Here is a 19137-nt window from a genome sequence, read left to right on the forward strand (position 1 = left end):
CAATAAGATTTAACATTCTAAACTCACTTTCCTCTGCCTGGCAGCAAGCTTCTGTCATCTTCTTCCTCAGTCAGCCAGCTGGTGTATGCTGGCAGCAAGCAAACTAATTGAATGTTCACCTAAGCAGAGCATAATTATGAGGGAAAGTTGCTGGGGGGGTACCGGTGCTTTCAGGAAGCTAGCTAGCTAGCACACTGGGACTCTGTGCTCTGTTTCCTGGCCATGGCCCTTCTTCCCAGGAGCTGAGTCCAGTGAGTTATAAGATTGAGATGAATAACGGAATGTTCTCGTAGTAAATGGGTTTCAACCTCATGTTTCCTGAAGTCTAGAGAGAGTGACTTCAGACAAGGTTGCCATAAGCTCTATCTAATTTCCTCTCTCCCACCACCACCAGCAACTCCTCACCAAGCAAGACAGCCTGGACATCTACAATGAAAGGGATCTCTTCAAGACTGAGGAACCAGCCACAGAGGAAGACGAAGAGTCTGCAGGTGATGGAGAACGAACCTTGGATGCAGAGTTAGACCTACTAGAACAGGATCCGCTCGTGCCACCTCCACCCTCACAGACACCTCTCTCTACCGACCGGGTAGCCTTTCCCAAGGGCCTTCCCTGGGCCCCAAAGGTCAGGTAGGTTTAATGGCACCAATATCCTGAGCTTTGGGATTTCGATCACTGAAGAGCCAGGGTGGAATAGCATACATATTCAGTATTCATTAACCTGGTGTGGTAATCAGAACTCCTGGGTTTGAAGTTCCTTCTGTTGATTTCTGTGTTCTTCCACTGCTCTAGTCCTTCCAAATGAAGGATCAAGAACTCCGAAAAGTTCTCTTTCTCAAGGTTGTTTTGTTTTCTTCCTCTCTCTGGTATTGGTCTCTTCACCATCATCTCAGACAGAAGGACATTGAACACTTCTTGGAGATGAGCAGAAATAAGTTCATTGGATTCACCCTGGGGCAGTAAGTGACTAGATATTCAAAACCAAATATAAAGAAGTATTTATATATATAAAGTATTTATATATATATATATATAAAACTAGCTATATATATATATATATATATATATATATATATAGCTAGAAAGTATTTCACTGTCAATGATTTCACTGTCATTAGGCTACATAGTCCTTTAAGTGGGAATCTGTCACCTGCAGGCCAAGTGAATAAGAGACTATATGATATAAATCTAATTTTCAGAAATGCTTCTGTGTGTCATTGTTATTTTTGTGACCTTAAGCAAGAAGATGGACCTGGAACCTTATACAAGAAGGTATAGAATACCGGGGGTAGATGCTGAAGTGTGTGGGCCCTGGGATTCCACAGTATATGGGTAGTTTTCTCTTCTGTTGAGTTATGGTTTGGTGTTTTGGGCCTCTTACAGGGACACAGATACCTTGGTTGGATTACCTCGACCCATCCACGAGAGTGTGAAGACTCTAAAGCAGGTGACCAGGGTGGACTTTCATTACTCGGGATAGGGAGGCATCAGTTAAGTCAGATTACCACTACCTTGCGTACTGGGAAGAGGTCTTCTTCCAGATACACCCAGGACCTTCTGCATCCCCACTGCAGGCCTTTTGGCCAAGTAGGAAAGGTCAGGTCTCTCTCTGCTTCCCCATTTTCCTACATTCAGATCAACGAGAAAACAATTCCCTTCTCTTGTTTCTTTCCTCCTTCTATCCTTCTCTCTCCTTCCCATTCTGTTTCCTTTCTTTATCTCCCCATAAGTCTACTAGCTTCTAAAGGCCAAAGATTAGGTAGCAATCATCTTTATATCCAGTTATGTTAAACACAAAGAACGTGGAGTCATCACTCTATACATATGTGCATGCACATCAAACCTGTCTGGGCGAAGGTCTATTCTCCCCTACATTTTAAAGATAAATGACTAGGTATTTGCTAGTATCCAACAAAGATAGAAATGTAATACACAGAAACATTGTTTATGAAGTCCTCCTGAGTGCTAATTATGCAAAAGAGAATAAGGTTCTTGTTTCCAAAGGTTTTATGTCTGTTTGGGATGATAAACCCATGGACTATTTCCTTATGAACAAGGAAGGATAGGGAAGGGATTGGGATACATGTAAATGAGGTTCTCAACCCTTGTTGATGTTTTCTTATCTTTGCCAGCACAAGTATATCTCCATTGCAGATATACAGATCAAGAATGAAGAGGAGCTAGAGAAATGCCCCATGTCTTTGGTAAGTCAAGGGCTCCGGCACACAGAAGGGAAAAATGAACTCTGTCTGTGGTGCTGACACAGAGCATGCATCGTACATGCACTCATTCAGCTTGTTGGCTCTTACCGTGTGTCGTATAAGACAAAGGCCACACACTGTATCAAAGTTGGAGAACAAGACCATCCCAGAATGGTAGATCCCGTGAAGATAATTTAAATAGGATAACATCATGCATCTATCTGTTGGCCATTTTTGGTTGGGCAGTTGGGATAGATGAGCTATCTAAGAAGATAACATTTAACCAAGATCTGAAGTATGGAAAGGAGCCAGCCATAGAAACATCCAAGGAGAAAAAAATCCCAAGTAGAATCAGAGTAGAAGAGGCAGGCACAGAGAGCAAGAGGCAGCAAAAGAAGGCTGCTGTGACAATCCATGGGTTAAGAGGTGGGATTGTGGAGATGACGTCAGGCAAGTGGCCTGGGGACACATTATGTAGGACCTATTAGCAGAGGTAGGGAGCTTCCTGATTCACTGCACAAAGGGAAACCTTTGGAGATTTTTAGCAGAGGAAAGACATTGTTCTGGTTTAAAAAACAAAACAAAACAAAACACAGTCTACTAAGCAAGGATTGGGCCAAACATAGAGGGGAGGCATTAACTCATTTCAAAACAGCTAAGGTGAGAGTTGATATGACCTAGGGTCATAAAGTAGGTGAATTTGGGTTATATTTTGGAAGTATTACTGACAGGATTTGTAGCTCAATTAGACATATATCAAGAGGCAAAGAGAAGAATCAAGAATAATTGTCGGCAGGGCAATGGTGGCGCACAACTTTAACCCCAGCACTCAGGAGGCAGAGGCAGGGGGATCTCTGTGAGTTTGAGGCCAGCCTGGTCTACAGAGCTAGACCCAGGACAGGCATTAAAACTACACAGAGAAACCCTGTGTCGAAAAAAAAAAAAAAAAAAAAAAGAAAGAAAGAAAGAATAAGTGTCACCTGCAAAATAGGAGGAGTACAAAATATCCTGTTTGGTCATACTAAGGTTTAGGTGTCCATCAAATACTCAGGAAGAGCTACTGGGAAGCTAGATGAGTTCTAGGGAGAGGACTGGCTTAAAAATTTGAGAGTCCCCGGGCGGCGGTGATGCATGCCTTTAATCCCAGCACTCGGGAGACAGAGCCAGGCGGATCTCTGTGAGTTCGAGGCCAGCCTAGTCTACAGAGTGGGATCCAGGAAAGGCTCCAAAACTACACAGAGAAACCCTGTCTCGAAAAACGGAAAACAAACAAACAAACAAACAAAACAAATGAGAGTCATTGATTTATTACAATGTTAAGAACTATAGACAAGGCTAAGAGAACCCAAGGGAGAAGGCAGAGACAGAAGGGGATGGAACCCAGGAAAGTCCCTAGAACACACCCATGGATTGAGGGTGGGATGAGTCAGGAAAGAAACCACAAAAAAGTAAGGAAAACACTCAATGAAGTGGAAGAAAATCTAGAAGTCTGATACCATAAAAACAGTCTTTACAGAAGGAAGCGACTGACTGGGCCAAGAACTGCTGAGAGATGGCCCATGATAAGAACAGAAGAGTGGCCGGGCGGTGGTGGTGCACGCCTTTAATCCCAGCACTCGGGAGGCAGAGCCAGGCGGATCTCTGTGAGTTCGAGGCCAGCCTGGGCTACCAAGTGAGTCCCAGGAAAGGCGCAAAGCTACACAGAGAAACCTTGTCTCGAAAAACCAAAAAAAAAAAAAAAAAAAAAAAAAAGAACAGAAGAGTGTATTGGGTTGGGCGGCATTAAGAGAGCTGGTGACGGTGAACAGTGATCACAGAGAAATGGCTAAAAGCCTGATATGAGTACATTGAAAAGGAATGTGAAGAAAAGAAGTAGACAACCAACAAGTGTGGTAAAAAGGGGAGAAAAATGGGATGGTAGCTACAGGAAGATGTGAGCTAAAGGAGAGTATCATGCTAAAACATAAAAATGTACGGTGTTTGTGTAATTCCAGTACTTGAGACAGATAGGCAGAAGGGTCATGAGCTCAAGGTCATCCTCAGCTACTTATCTAGCTGGAGGCCAGCCTGGGCCATTTGAGACCTTGTTTGGATAAAAAAAGAAATGAAATGATCCAACAGAGCAACTAACTAAAGGTCTGATAGATTCTATCAAGAGAAAGGAAAGAGTATGTGGGCCGGAGAGATGGCTCAGTGATTAAGAGTACTTTCTGTTATTTCTGTGGATCAATTTCCAGCACCCACATGGCAGCTTACAACCATCTGTAACTCTAGTTCCAGGGAAATCTGTGGTGGTTTGAAAGAAAATGGTCCCCAAAGAGAGCGGCACTATTAAGAGGTGTGGCCTTATTGAAGTAGGTGTGGCCTTGTTGAAGAAAGTGTGTTACTGTGGGGACAGGCTTTGAAGTCTCTTTTGCTCAGGCTTTGCTCAATGTGATACTCAGTCCACTTCCTGTTGCCTTCTGATCAAGATGTAGCCAGCAGCATGTCTGCCTGCACGCTGCCATGCTCCCCACCATGATGTTAATAATGGACTAAACCTCTAAAACTATAAGCTTCCACTTCAATTAAATGTTTTCCTTTATAAGAGTTGCCGTGGTCATGGTGTCTTTTCACAGTAATAGAAACCGTAGCTAAGACAGGATCTAATGCCTCTGGCTTCCACAGGCACCTGCATTCATATTCACATACTCATGTACACACTTATGCATAATTTAAAATAATGAAAATAAATCTTGAAAAGAAAGATTATGGGCTCCCAAGCACAAGTACAGGCCTGGTTTATGTTCGAAATACAGAAAGTCATCTTGCCTATCAGAAAGCAAGTAGAGACTGGCAGATCTGATATTCCAAAGATGTAGTATGTTTGTCTGATAACCCTATCTGTATGTGAGTCAGAGCCAGCAACTTGAAGGGGTTTGCTGAAAAGAGAGAAGGTAGTAAGCCTTGTGGGGATCACCAGGCTCTCTTGAATGCCTACTCAAGACTTGTATTCATTGGGCCAATTATTCCCCTTTGCCTCCAAGTCTTGCAACAGTGACGCTTGCCCTGTAATAGGGGTTCTCAAGGGAAAAAGGACTGCATTGACCAAGATTCCAGTGAGCCTGGATTGCCTCTTGAGACCGTGCTTCCCCCATTCTGATAAAGGGATTCAATGGGGTCATGAAGAAGACAGTGATATACATGGTTCTCTTAGAAAAAAGAAAGTGATGTTGATGAGGATAATGGAGAGAGGGGGGGAATTAGTTTCCAGCTCTTTACAATAAAAGCTTCATTGCTAATACTCATCTTGTTTCTCTGACCATGAGGTACTTAGTTCTATCACTAACCCTCCCTGCTGAATCGCCTACCTTTTCCTTCCTCCTTCCTAGATGGTAGAAAACCTCTGGAGTTCTTGGTTAACCTCTAATTAACGCCATGGGAAATGCCTCTATATCGGGTATCTCAACGTGTCAGGTGTATTTATAGCCTAAGTTAACCCCATGTGAATCTAGGGTGTGTGCGCACGTGTGTGTGTGTGTGTGTGTGTGTGTGTGTGTGTGTGTGTGTGTGTACCGAAGCAGCGGGCTGAGCTGACTCCTAGCTTGGAGTTGACTCTTGATGAAGTATGTGACGTGGAAAGAGTGATTAACTTCAGATAACAGGGAAACTAGACTCAGCAATTGTTGGGACTGGAAAAAGACGTCAAAGATCATCTAAACCAGCTCAAAGAAAAAAGCCTGGTCAACTGTGTTTTTGACCGTAGGGAGAAGAGGTGGTACCAGAAACACCATGTGAAATCCTCTACCAGGGCATGCTGTACAGCCTCCCTCAGTACATGGTAAGGAGCAGCCTGGGCCAGAGCGGCCCTCTTCTTCTAGGAGGAATGTCGAATTCTGAACTTTCCTTGTGGCTCCTCTGGAGGTGCCATTCTCCCTAGCCTTTCTACTGGGGTCAGGTCGCAGAATGAAGTAAGGTCCACATCCCATGCATCAGGGCCCTTTCTTCTAACTAATTACCACCATCGTGAGTTCTGCTGCTGCCTGCCATGTCTTCGGCAGCCTCTGGTTAGGAATGGTGTTGATATGTTAGAGGAGGGACACAAGGGGAGAATGCTGGGCTTATCTCTCCCACTTATTTCTCTGCACTGTCCCCCCCCACCCCCCACTTGGTTCTTTCTGTGCTCCCTTTAGAAGGAGCAGTCCTGAAACAAAACAGCCTGGAAGCTTGCTTTGGCCTCCCTCCTTGGCCTCATAGACAAGCCTCAGAATAAACACTTGTTTGCTTTCCTATATGATGGTAAGGCTTAGTCACTGAAGGGGAATCTAAGATGAAGGCTTTGAAATACTTGCTGAGTGGGATAGACAAGGGTGGCTTTCTTCTTTTTCTATCTCCCAGATTGCTCTGCTTAAGATTCTGCTGGCTGCAGCCCCCACCTCCAAGGCTAAGACAGACTCTATCAATATCCTAGCAGATGTCCTGCCTGAAGAGATGCCGTGAGTGCCTGCACTGGGGCAGCTGCTAGACACTAGTGTCTTGTCTTCAGGGCCTCTCTGTCCCATCTCACTTGGTTAACACTTACAGGAATTGTCTTCAAAGAAATCTCTCCTTATCTGTGCCCTGTCCCCTGCAGGGCCTTCTACTGAGCTCTGTGTAACTCAGAACTGGGGTCCAACAGATAACCTCAGTGCTAGTGACAAGCTCCCAAATATGTTGGTAGACAGTGCCAATGAATAAGTTTGCCAGAGAGAGGACACATCAACAAAGAGATCATGGAAGCTTTTTCCTGGACAGATTCCTAAATGGGAACTCTGGAGGTTTCCCTAGCACAGAAGTTCAAGTTTCCTAAGTTCTGACCCTCATGTATACACACACACACACACACACACACACACACACACACACACACACACACATATATATATATCATATCTAGCCCAAATACTTGGGTCTTTCCTTTTAGTCCTCCCTCCTCACCACCTTTATACTGATGCTTCCTCTCTCCCTTGTAGCATAACTGTTCTCCAGAGCATGAAGCTGGGCATTGACGTGAACAGACACAAGGAGATCATTGTAAAGAGTATCTCTGCCCTGCTCCTTCTCCTTCTCAAACACTTCAAACTCAACCATATCTACCAGGTGAGCAGGTAGGAGTGCTGTGTCACAAGCTTAAGTGTTCCTCATGCCCTATTTGGCCTTTTTATTTATTATTATTATTTGGCCTTTCCTTTGCCCTCTAGAGAGTCCAGCTATTTGTTGCATGAGTGTATGATGAGGATATGAAATGGGATGTGGGAGCCATCCTAGAAAGATACAAAAATCTATGGTCTTCGTAAGTTAGCTAGGGATTCTTAAGAATACTCCTAGTCAGTTAGAATCAGTTCAACCATCCCAGAAAGGTCACTGGGCATATTGACCATGCTTTTCTGTATGTGAAGCACTTTTCTGACATTTGAGATATAATTCTAAATGAGACACAGTTCAGGCTCTTACAGGCCTTACAGTCTTGTAACAGATACATAAATGGCCAATTGTAGAGTGGTGTGATACAGGTAGGCACAGGATGCTATAGAAATACCAGTTCCAGGGAAGAGGTGACTTTTAACCTGAGACCCAGAGAAAAAGATCTTAGTCTGGAAATGGGAGTTATCAGGGAATAATAAGAACCAATTCAAGCAGAAAAGCTAATACATGAAAGCTCAGAGGAGAAAGAGCAGAGTATTTTTGGAAACTAATTAAATGTTGCTAGAGTTCTGGCTTAGAGTGAGGATGATAGAGATGTTCTGGTAATACATGAAGCCACAGGGGTGAGCAGGTATCATATATCTGATAGCATACAATTATGGAATGTCTGTGATGTGCTTGACATCCTACAAAGCTTTTGTGAGCTGCTCACTCCTAGGAGGCCTTATTTTATCCCAGGTTTTTTTTTTTTTTGTGGGGGGGGGGTTGTTTGCTTGCTTGCTTTTAGTTTTGTTGTTGTTGTTCTTTTGAGACAGGGTCTCACTGTGTAGCTCTGGCTGTCCTGGAACTCACTGTGTAGACCAGGCTGGCCTTGAACTCAGAGATCTGCCTGCCTCCACCTCCTGAGTGCTCCAGCTTATCTCTATTTTATAGGTGAGGAGACTAGAGTTAAAAGTCAAGACCTTGCTTTGCTTCCCCACAGAGGTATTGTTTGCCTAGAGCCTGTGGACCTTACCAAGATACAGGAACAAGATGAGGATAAGTAAATGGATGCTTCTTCTTTAGGGAGAGTTTGGCAATGTGGAAGCCTTCTCATTTCTGCCCTGAGGCTTTACCCCATTTTCCACCTAACACTCAAAATAAAGCCTGATATAAGAGTGAGTCATCAGTGTACAGGGAAGGCCCCTGCAAGGTCTGTGGCCATGTGTTTGCTGGCAGTGTTTGCTGAGACAGGATTGGAAGGAGCAAAGTGGTTAGAGATGGCTTCCTCTTTCCACTAAAATGTGTGTTTCTCAATGTTTCTCTTGGTGGGCAGTAGGTCGATCTATAGCTAGACCAACATATGTCCTGATGGGCCTTGCCACAGTGTATGGAAGTGTGGGTAAGTCCTGAAAGAGCCTGGACATGGCTCAAATTTTAAAAACTTGCCATCTTTTGATAGCAGGTATGTACTGGCTCCTTTGTCTGGGGCTTCAGAAAATACCTTTGGTTGACTTCTAGGGAGAAATTATTGAGCAGAAGAGAGGGGTGGCTATGGCACAAGCTGACTGCCCACCTTTACCCACATATTCAGATCAGAAAGCAGCTTACCCTTCTGTCATGGCTACTTCTTGCTGCTGACACAGAGATAGGGCTTAAAACACCACAGCTCTCGGCCTTTTCAGCCTTATTTCTGTCCTGTGCCAGCATTCTAAGTTCCTAATTTGGAAGCAATTTTTTCTTGGTGCTTCTCAGTGCATAATAAACAAAATCCAGGGTGACTAACTCTATAACGTTGCTTCTTTCTTCCTGGACACAAGCCCCATATGGATTTAAGAGAGCCAAATGGAACTATGGTGTCTATCTCATCAAGGACATCCTGGACTTCTCAGTGCAAAGTCTACGGGCTGCAGAGACTCTTGTTCACTTATTTATTGATACATTGATATTCTAAGTATTAGCGATGACAACATATTCTGGACAGACTACTGAAACCACATGCCAGTGGTTTCTGTGTACTGTCTCCAGCTTAATGCCAGCAGTTGCTAAGAGTTAGTTGCACCTGTCCCTGCTATATCAATCACAGTTGAAACATGAGCCAGAGATTTGGTGTGGAAACCAGCTCCCTCAGGGAGACTTTCTTTCCCATTGAGCTTAGGTACAAAACTCACAGCAATTCTTGCTATTTATTTGAGATATGTTGTTCTTTCTAGTGTGTTTACTATGTGGCTTTGATCAAGAGCTTGTAGCACCCCCTGCAGATTGTCCTGCATGTAAGATAGGACAGCTGAAGATGAGTGTCCCCATTTCAGAGACTGACAGACTGATCACACAGTAGACAGTAGATATCCTTGGGAATGGATGTTATATTTGTATTTCACTGTCTCTTTTTTTTTAATACATGTTTTATATCTTCCCCCAAATAAGTAAAATTTTCTGCTTTGATCTTTTAATTCAGTTTGAATATGTGTCACAACATTTAGTGTTTGCCAACTGTATCCCCTTGATTCTGAAGTTCTTCAATCAAAATATCCTGTCCTATATCACTGCCAAAAACAGGTACGGACTCTGGACAGATTTCTAAGGGCGACTTTGGGATGATTAAGAAAATTCCATCCCTGCACCTTTCATTTCTTCTGGTGTCTCTAGTCCCTCCTTTCTTAGAGCTTTCCCTGTTAGATTCAGTTTTCTTGGAGTGTTAACTGATGGGAACGTGTGAATTTTCCTCATTGTGTAGATTTTATATATTGATAATTTCAAACTTGAAAAATACTTTGAAATGAACCTAGATTTTTGTGTTGTGCAACAGCCCTTTTGTTTGAACAGTTCAGCTCTTAGTAGAAATCATAAGCTGCAGTAACTGGATACACTGCTTTGTAAACAAAAAGTATGATACAAAATTCATGATGCTGAGAGTACTGAATCCTAACCACCAGACCACCAGGGGAGGTTCAAAATCTGTAATCAAAGGTAAACAATAGACCTCTACTTGGGTAGATCAATTTGTAGTTTTGGGTTTTTTTTGTTTTTTTTTTTAAAGATTTATTTATTTATTATGTATACAGCATATATGACCGCAGGTCAGAAGAGGGCGCCAGATCTCATTACAGATGGTTATGAGCCACCATGTGGTTGCTGGGAATTGAACTCAGGACCTCTGGAAGAGCAGTCAGTGCTCTTAACCTCTGAGCCACCTCTCCAGCCCCAATTTGTAGTTTAAAATATATTTTTAACTGTGTTACTTTTTAAATGTTTATGTTTATGCCAGGCAGTGGTGGCACATGCCTTTAATCCCACTTGGGAGGCAGAGGTAGGTGGATCTCTGTGAGTTCAAGGTCAGCCTGGGCTACAGAGTGAATTCTAGGAAAGGCTCAAAGCTACACAGAGAAACCCTGTCTTGGGGAAAAAAATTTACGTTTATGCATGTGTATGGGTACACACATGCCAAGGCATGGATGTGGCGGTCAGAAGACAGCTTGCAGGAATAGGTTCTCTTCTTCACTAAAGTGTCCTGGGGATCAAACTTGGGTTGTCAGTGTTGCAATTAGGAGCTGAGCTATCTTGTCAGCCCAAAATATGATAATTTTACATTCATAATTCCACTTACTCTTGGCAATGCTATGAGATAGTACAAGTTTTGTCCTCATCTTGCTGATTAGGAGACAAGTCAGAGAGGTGAATTGATTTTATCAAGAATAACAAGATTGTGAACCTTCAAAAATAGATCAGTTGATAAAGGACCATACAAGCATGAAGATTTGAGTTCTGATCCCTATAACCCATATAAAATTTTGGGTATAACACTATACATCTATAATCCCAGCCCTTGGAAGATGGAGACAAATAGATCCATGGAGCTCACTGGTCAACCAGCATAGACAAATCATTGAGCTCCATGTTTAATGAGAGGCCCTATCTCAAAAAATTAAGTAGTGAGAAATTGAGGAAGATACCTGACATCAACCTCTGGCCTCCACATGCTTGCATACACATCTGCACACATACATGTGCACACCTACATAATATATACCACACATACAAGATTAACATGAACCAAAAAAAAAAAAGCCACAGCACTTGGGAGGCAGAGCCAGGCAGATCTCTGTGAGTTCGAGGCCAGCCTGGTCTACAGAGTGAGATCTAGGACAGGCACCAAAACTACACCGAGAAACCCTGTCTTGAAAAAACAAAAACAAAGATTAATATGATTAACCATCTAAATAAAAACATAGGCTTTTCTGTGAATACAAATTGCTTTCTGTTCTTCCAGCCAGTCTGGGACTGGGGGATTGTAGGGTAGATCCTTATTCCTTAATTTGCTTCCACAAGGACTGGAATAGCATATTAGTCAGGAGAGTTTGCCAGAATTCCCTACCAGAGTTTCTAAAGTAGACAAAGACTGATGTCTTACTTGGGGTGACTGGAGAGAGTGAGGGGAAATCTCATGGGTCAGTCAGTACTGCTTGAAATTCCACAATGGAGTGACAGCCTTGCATGTACATTGGTGTGAAAAGCCTGAAGCCAAGAGACCTGGACGTGCGATTTCCTAACCAGGTAATGTTAAGGAAGATAGTGTCTCTGGGCCACAGTACTTGCACTCTTAAAATAAACGAGACTACCTCTTTGAACTATACCACAGAGCTAATATTCAGTTCACTGAGCATTAGAACAAACTCCAGCCTTGATTTTCTGCCCCTATTTCCTAGTTGCAGTACCTGTTTTTTACAAGTGGAAGATAGATAGATAAGTGGATGAATGAACCAAGAATATTTATCCTAACGGAGCAATCCAGAGAATCTAGAAGAGCTAGTTAGGATGATGAGCAATGTTATAGGTAAATTCACTTCCCTCTTCTGAGTTGACCTTTCTCTCCTACCCTGGTTCATCTAAATTATCTTGACCTGGGTTTCTTGAACAGTGGTAACACTTGTAGCTAAATAAGTGATTTGCTTTTAGGAATTTTGACTTTCAAAATATAGAGACAGGTCCAAGAACGCTCATACTCAATTTGTAGCCCTGGTTTTGCCAACATCCTTTACCTATCTCCAACCGCACTAGTTCATAGATTAGTGCTGCAGTTTCGTTGGCTATTAGAAACAGAAGGAACACTAGAAATTAGCTAGCCCACATTCTGCATTGTACTAGTAAAGGGGAGAGGAAAGAAAAACAGCTACTTATTGACTATGTCCCTATTATTATGTGGTGCCTTATTTCCCTTCCTGACCCAACCTCCATTCCCTGGGCTCACTGCAAAGCTTGTGGCTTCACTGTAATTCCCACTGTTTGGGGACAGACGTTATTATATATCATCCTTGAGCTACTGTTTGATTAGCCGTGCTATAAGACATTGCCCTGTGCCTCAAGCTTCCTCTAGGGTGGCATTGGCAGTTACCCCCAGAGTTCCTGACTTTCAGAAAGATCAGGTGAGAAACACAAGAGATCTTTTTATCTTCATATCCACAGATTATTATTTAGTAGAATGTGTTTGGGCAGCATCTCTGGAAATAATATTATATTCACATATACTCTTAAATGCAGAGGCAGAGGCATTTAAGTTTACATGTTCCCTGAAGAGCCTAAGAGAGTTAAAAGAAGGAAAGGGGCTGTCTTTCTGCTTTAACTCTCTTTGCATCTACCAAGTAGAACAGCTTAAAAGAACTCCATGGTTCCTCTGGACCAAGGTGAGACTGGAGTTGGAGTTGCCCAGTACCAGTGCCCTCAATTTCAGCTGAGGTCACTAGGCAATTTGAGAGACACATGCAGTCTGCTCGGGAGGAATAATCTCTGCCCTTTTCAAGGCAGCCTTTTTCCTGGTGTTGCCACTTACCTAAAGCTTGCCCTTATCTCTGCATCTTGCAGCATTTCGGTGCTGGATTACCCATGCTGTACCATCCAGGATTTGCCAGAGCTTACTACCGAGAGTCTGGTAAGCACATGGGGATTTGTGGTCTTTGAAAATGGCTGATGGCAGAGGCTGGAATTTGCTTTTGCATGTCTTCTCCAGTCCCATGATGCTATGATTTAGGAGTATCAGATCAATGAAGGCATATTGGCAAGGACACAAAGGTGACCAGGGTTTAAAGTTGCTAAAGGATTTGGAAAAGCTAAGCATAGCATCTTACACAGAAGAAGAAAATGTCAGTGAAAATAACCAAGGAGGGGGGATTTAGAAAGATAGAAACAATATCTATGCTACATAGCAGGAGATTCTCTTCTGATCGATCTCTCTCTCTCTCTCTCTCTCTCTCTCTCTCTCTCTCTCTCACACACACACACACACACACACACACACACACACACACACACACACACACGTGCATCTTTATGTTGTGCTATAGGCAATTTACTTCTCACTTTCATGTTAGTTATCAAGCCCAGGAGTATGTATTTTAGAATATCTCTTTCCTCTTTGAGACAAATTCAGTATAGGTACTGAAGGATATCCCTGGAAGAGCTTCATCCTGAAGCAGGTCCAGGCAAATCAGAAAAGTTCTTCTGAATTATTCTGAATTCCCTGAAACTGCCTGACCAAAAAGCACGTTTAAGGTAAGGTATCTACTTTATCCAGTATTGCCACAGCTCTTTCATCCTGTTATACTGTAACAATTTCTCTTGGCCCATGCCTTTAATCCCAGCACTCAGGAGGCAGAGGCAGGCGGATCTCTGTGAGTTAGAGGCCAGCCAGGTATATAGAGCGAGATCCAGGACAGGAACCAAAACTATATGGAGAAACCCTGTCTCGAAAAACCAAAAAAAAAAAAAAAAAAAAAAAAAAAATGACGTGGAGCATTGTAACAACTTTTCTGTAACTTCTTCAATTTGACTAAATTCTTTGATAGGAGAGATAGTACCATCTCTATTTTTATAGCCCTAAAGCCTAACACTGTGTCTGGTGCTACAGCACTTTGTCTCCCAACTTTAATACCTGCAAAGTGCTAGATCAGGAAAGCACACTATGTAAAACTAGAAAAATTTCTCCTCTGGTGCAGGTTTTATAAACCCATAGGAGGTTTTTTTGGGGGGAGGGAGTGCACAGCAGGGGGAGATCAGGGGCATGTCAAGAACCATTTGACCCAATGCCCTTTTATTTCAAAGATGAGAAATGTGAGTGCTCAGTGGATGAACTGAATTGTCACAGTCTACTTCTCATAGGTGACAGACCCCATGTCCTGAAGTATTACTTCTAGCACATTCTTTCTACTGGAACAGAGTCCCTGTCTTATTTAAATATGGTCTCAGCAGCCAAGGAAGCTGGAGGTTTTCACTCCTACAAAAATGTAATAATTTATCTAACCTTTGTTATTATCATGGTAATATTGAATCTGTAAAACAACTCTATGAAGTTAATATTACAATTTTGTTTTTGTTTTGTTTGAGACAGTGTCTCTATATAGCCCCTGGATGTCCTGGAACTTGCTATGTAGGCCAGTTTGGCCTGGAACTCAGAGAGAACTGCCTGCCTCTGCCTCCTTAGTGCTGGTATTAAAGGCGTGCACCACCACATTCTGTCCACTATTACTATTTTATACCTGGAGAAATTAACTGCTAAGACTTTGCAGTTGGAAATAGCAAAGTTGGGGCTGGAGAGATGGCTCAGTGGTTAAGTGCACTGGCTACTTGTCCAGAGCACCTGACTTCAATTCCCAACACCTACATGGCAGCTCACAGCCATCTGTAATTCTAGTTTCAGAAGGTCTGATGCCTTCTTCTGGCCTCTAAGGGTATTGTATGCACATGGTACACAGACATACATAGGCAGACCAACACCCACACACATAAAATAAATTAAAAGAGAGAGAGAGAGAGAGAGAGAGAGAGAAGGAAAGTAAGTATATCCCTGAGATTAAAATTTGGAAAGAAAAATATATTTTAACCCATAAATAGTGGTACATAATAGCATTAAAATTCTGCTATTGGCTGGTCATAGTGGCATACACCTTTAATCTCAGCAATCAGGAGGCAGAGGTAGGTGGATCTCTGAGTTGGAGGCCAGCCTAGTCTACAGAGCAAGTTCCAGGACAGCCAGAGCTACACAGAGAAACCCTGTCACACACACAAAAATAAATAAATAAAACAAACAAAAATTCTACTATTAATAGAATATTTAAAAATATAAATTCAGCTTTTGTGGCCTGAATCTATTACTTTTTAAATTAAAAAAAAAGTTTTACTGCATTCTTGTGTGTGTTCTTTTGTTTAGAATACTGAGTGCATGTGTGCTGCAGCACAGGTGCAGGGGTCAGAGGACGACTTAGGGGGTGACTCTCTTCTTCCACCATGGGGTCCCAGAAATCGAACTCAGGTTGTCAGGCTTGGCAACACGTGCCTTAACCCACTGAGCCATCTTGCCAGCCCCTAATTTTTTCCTTATAACAATGTATGCCTTGACTCCACTCCAACTCCATTAGTTCCTGTATAGGATTGGTGGGAACTACACTTTCACATCACTTCCAGTTGACCTTTGGGAATATAAGCATATAATTGTCTATGTGGTTATGCCTTCTGTTAAAACTTTATTATTATCAAGAAAAGGCTAAAGCATGTATCAAGTTAATTAAGTCGTGGTGGCTATTTTAGTCTTCTTGGTGAAACAATAGTGGCATCTGGTGGTTTTGTTTAGTAACCACAGACTTTTTTCTCAATACAAGGGCTTCAAGCCCAGTGTGATTTTGGTACCTAGCAGATTTATTCCACAAAGGTTCTCAGCATAGTGAATTATTTACCTAAATGAATAACTTCTGTAGCCAGAAAAAGGATAGTAAGATTTGTTTCTTTTCAGGCTCACCAAATTGCAAATGCAAGAAATATACTGCCTTTGGTATATGTTATTTACTTTCAATAACTTTAAATTTTTTTTCCTGGTTACAAAATTAATAATATACTTACAGTAGAAAAATAGAAAAACAGAAAAGTATGGGGAATAAAATAAAATATTTCCTATCACCTACATATAAATATTGCTTATATTTTACTGAAGTTAGACTATACATATTCATTTACATAGAAACATTAGTAACAAACTTTATATTTGCATATATATCTGTTACATATATATGTGTACGTGTTTTGCTTAACGTAGTTAAATTTACATATTCACAGAAGGATTTTATTTTTTATTTTTTATTTCTTGGTTTTTCGAGACAGGGTTTCTCTGTGTAGCTTTGGAGCTTTTCCTGGAACTTGCTCTGTAGCCCAGGCTAGCCTTGAACTCACAGAGATCTGCCTGCCGCTGCCTCCCGAGTGCTGGGATTAAAGGCGTGGGCCACCACTGCCCAGCTCCGCTACTTTATTTATTTAGTTACTTTTGTTCTGCTTTGTTCTTTGATACAGAGTTTCATATTATAGCCCAGGCTGGCCTCAAATTTACTATTTAGCCAGGATTGCCTTGAATTTGGGGTAATCTTCCTGAATTAGCCTCCTAAACAATGGGATTACAGGCATGTGCCACCATGCCTGACTCTTATGACTTGATTTTTTTAAAATTTTTTAATTATATTTTTATTTTACTTACATACATGTGGAGGTCAAAGGGAAACTTGTGGAAGTCAGTTCTCTCCTTCCTTCATGGGGTTTGAATTCAGGTATCAAACTTAGTGGCGGGCATATTTACCTGATGAACCATCTTGCCAGTCTCATTAGTGGGTTAAGATTCTCTTCTGTCAGGTATTAGTGCATTCATCTGTAATCCTAATACTCTTGAGGCTGAGGCAAAAAGATTGCTAATTCAAGACCAATCTGAGCTATATAATGAGACTATGTCTCCAAAGAAAATGAATTAAGGGTTAGGGATAAAACTGAGTTGGTAGGGTGCTAGCCTGGCATGCAGGAAGCCCTGAGTTTGATCCCCAACACTGGTGGCATGCACCTGTAATCCCAGCACTCAGAAAGTGGAAGCAGGCGAATCAGATGTTCAAGATCATCTTTGGCTACATAGTGAGCCCAAGAGCATCCTGGGATATATGAGCCCTTGTCTTTAAATAAATGGAGATTGTTTTCTAGTATTAGACATTTATCTTAGTATATAACTAAAAAATTTTTTTTCACTTCATCTCTAATCATTTCCTTCAGACTGAGTCCTAGAAGTTAAAAGTATGGTTTCTAGGCTAAGGTTTTCTTGGTTTGTATGTTTCTATTTTCTGGATTTGAACAGAATTCAATTCTGCTTCATTTGGAACTCCAGCTAAAAAACATAGTGGGCATGAAATAAAAAAGTTAATAGCTCTTTTTTTTTTTTTTTTTTTTTTTTTTGGAAACAGGGTCTCACTGTATAGCCTTGGCTGTTCTGGAATTCACTCTATAGACCAGGCTGGCCTCAAACTCGGAGATTTTCCTGCCTCTGCTTCCCACGTGCTGGGATTAAAGGTGTGCAGCACCACCTGGGAGCTGTTAATGCCATATTAATCCCTTATTTCTGAATTCTTCCCTCTTTTGTCACAGTGGTTTAGCTTTAGGATAGACCATATTCTGAGCAATTTTCCCTCCCACCTAGTATTGGAAGAAAGCTTAAAATTTCTGGATCCATGTATCACTATTCAAATTCAGTTCATTAAACTAAAAAAAAATTAAAATTAAATTCCCAATTTCATTGAAAGATTGTGATGTGTGAAAGCTGGCTATGTCCTTTTGTAAACAGTTGCCAAATTAAATATTAAATATGTTTAATATTGAGCATCTTGGTGGATGGGTGGAGCAGTGGTATGAACCATAGTGTATACAGCATGATGTTTGGGTAAATATCGGATCTTTTACATGTATTCATCATTTTTACACTGTATACATTATAACATAATATTACTGTGACATTGGTAATTTATATGCAAACATACATGTATTTCTAAGTATACATAAAAGTCTTTTATTTGGGGTATGTTTGATGAAAATATGTGGAAACTACTGCTTTAGAGCATAGTGACGTGAGAGCAAAGCTACAGTCCTATACTTCTGTAGGCCGATTAATTCCAAAGAGAAATCCTACAGGTTAGGTTTCGTCTTCCTCCCCTTTGTTTCTTTTTAGTTGTTATGGAAACAGGGTGGATCCTACTAGTTAGACAAGGCTCACCTAGAACTTGCTAGGTAGCCCAAGTTGCCCTCAAACTCGAGATCCCCCTTCCTCCCCCTCTCAAGTTCTGGGATTGTAGGCATGTGCCACCATGGCTGGCTGTCCTTTCTCTCCTTTTTCCACAGAAAACGTAGAGGATTCTGTGTAAACCCATTGTCATTGCTGCAAAACTAACTGAAAGATCCCTGTGACTTAATTTCTGTAGCATAACATTCAAAGGAGGGATATACATTACTTGTCTCATTGCTGTGACAAAAACTGATGAAAGCCACCTAAGGAAGGGCGGGTTAATTTGGATGCACAGTCCAGGGGCATGTCCTGCATGGTAAGAAAGCCATGGCAGCAAGACCTTGAGGCAGCTGGGCACACAGCATTTTAGGAAGCAGACAGTGATGAATACTGGTGCTCACCACTTTCTCCTTTTGGTTTAGTCCAAGACTCTACCTCTGTGGTTTCTCAACCTTCCTAATGCTGAGTGAGACCCTTTAGTACAGTTCTTCACATTGTGCTAACCCCCAATCATAAAATTATTTTTTTTGCTACCCCATAGTTGTAATTTGGCTACTGTTATGAATTGTAATGTAAATATCTGATATGTAACCCCCAAAGGAGTCTAGACCTACAGGTTGAGAACCACTGCTCTAGCCTTTGGAATGGTGCCACCCACATAAAAAGTAGGTCTTCTCACTTGGATTACCTAATCTAGACAATCTCTCACAGGCAGGCCCAGAGACT

General features: G+C 41.8%; 1 protein-coding gene across 1 annotated transcript in view; it reads left to right on the plus strand.

Annotated features, from left to right (window-relative positions):
* Strip2 (striatin interacting protein 2) overlaps positions 1 to 19137 on the plus strand; it is a 44288-nt gene that overhangs the window by 15506 nt on the left and 9645 nt on the right. Inside the window, exons 10-18 of the mRNA XM_059257497.1 lie at positions 395 to 630; positions 894 to 959; positions 1384 to 1447; positions 2133 to 2204; positions 5947 to 6021; positions 6579 to 6676; positions 7193 to 7319; positions 9802 to 9902; positions 13203 to 13269. Coding sequence (XP_059113480.1) covers positions 395 to 630; positions 894 to 959; positions 1384 to 1447; positions 2133 to 2204; positions 5947 to 6021; positions 6579 to 6676; positions 7193 to 7319; positions 9802 to 9902; positions 13203 to 13269 — 906 coding nt within the window. The remainder of the gene's footprint in view (positions 1 to 394; positions 631 to 893; positions 960 to 1383; positions 1448 to 2132; positions 2205 to 5946; positions 6022 to 6578; positions 6677 to 7192; positions 7320 to 9801; positions 9903 to 13202; positions 13270 to 19137) is intronic.

Source organism: Peromyscus eremicus, chromosome 3, assembly GCF_949786415.1.
Source record: "Peromyscus eremicus chromosome 3, PerEre_H2_v1, whole genome shotgun sequence".
In the NCBI taxonomy this organism is placed as follows: Eukaryota; Metazoa; Chordata; class Mammalia; order Rodentia; family Cricetidae; genus Peromyscus; species Peromyscus eremicus.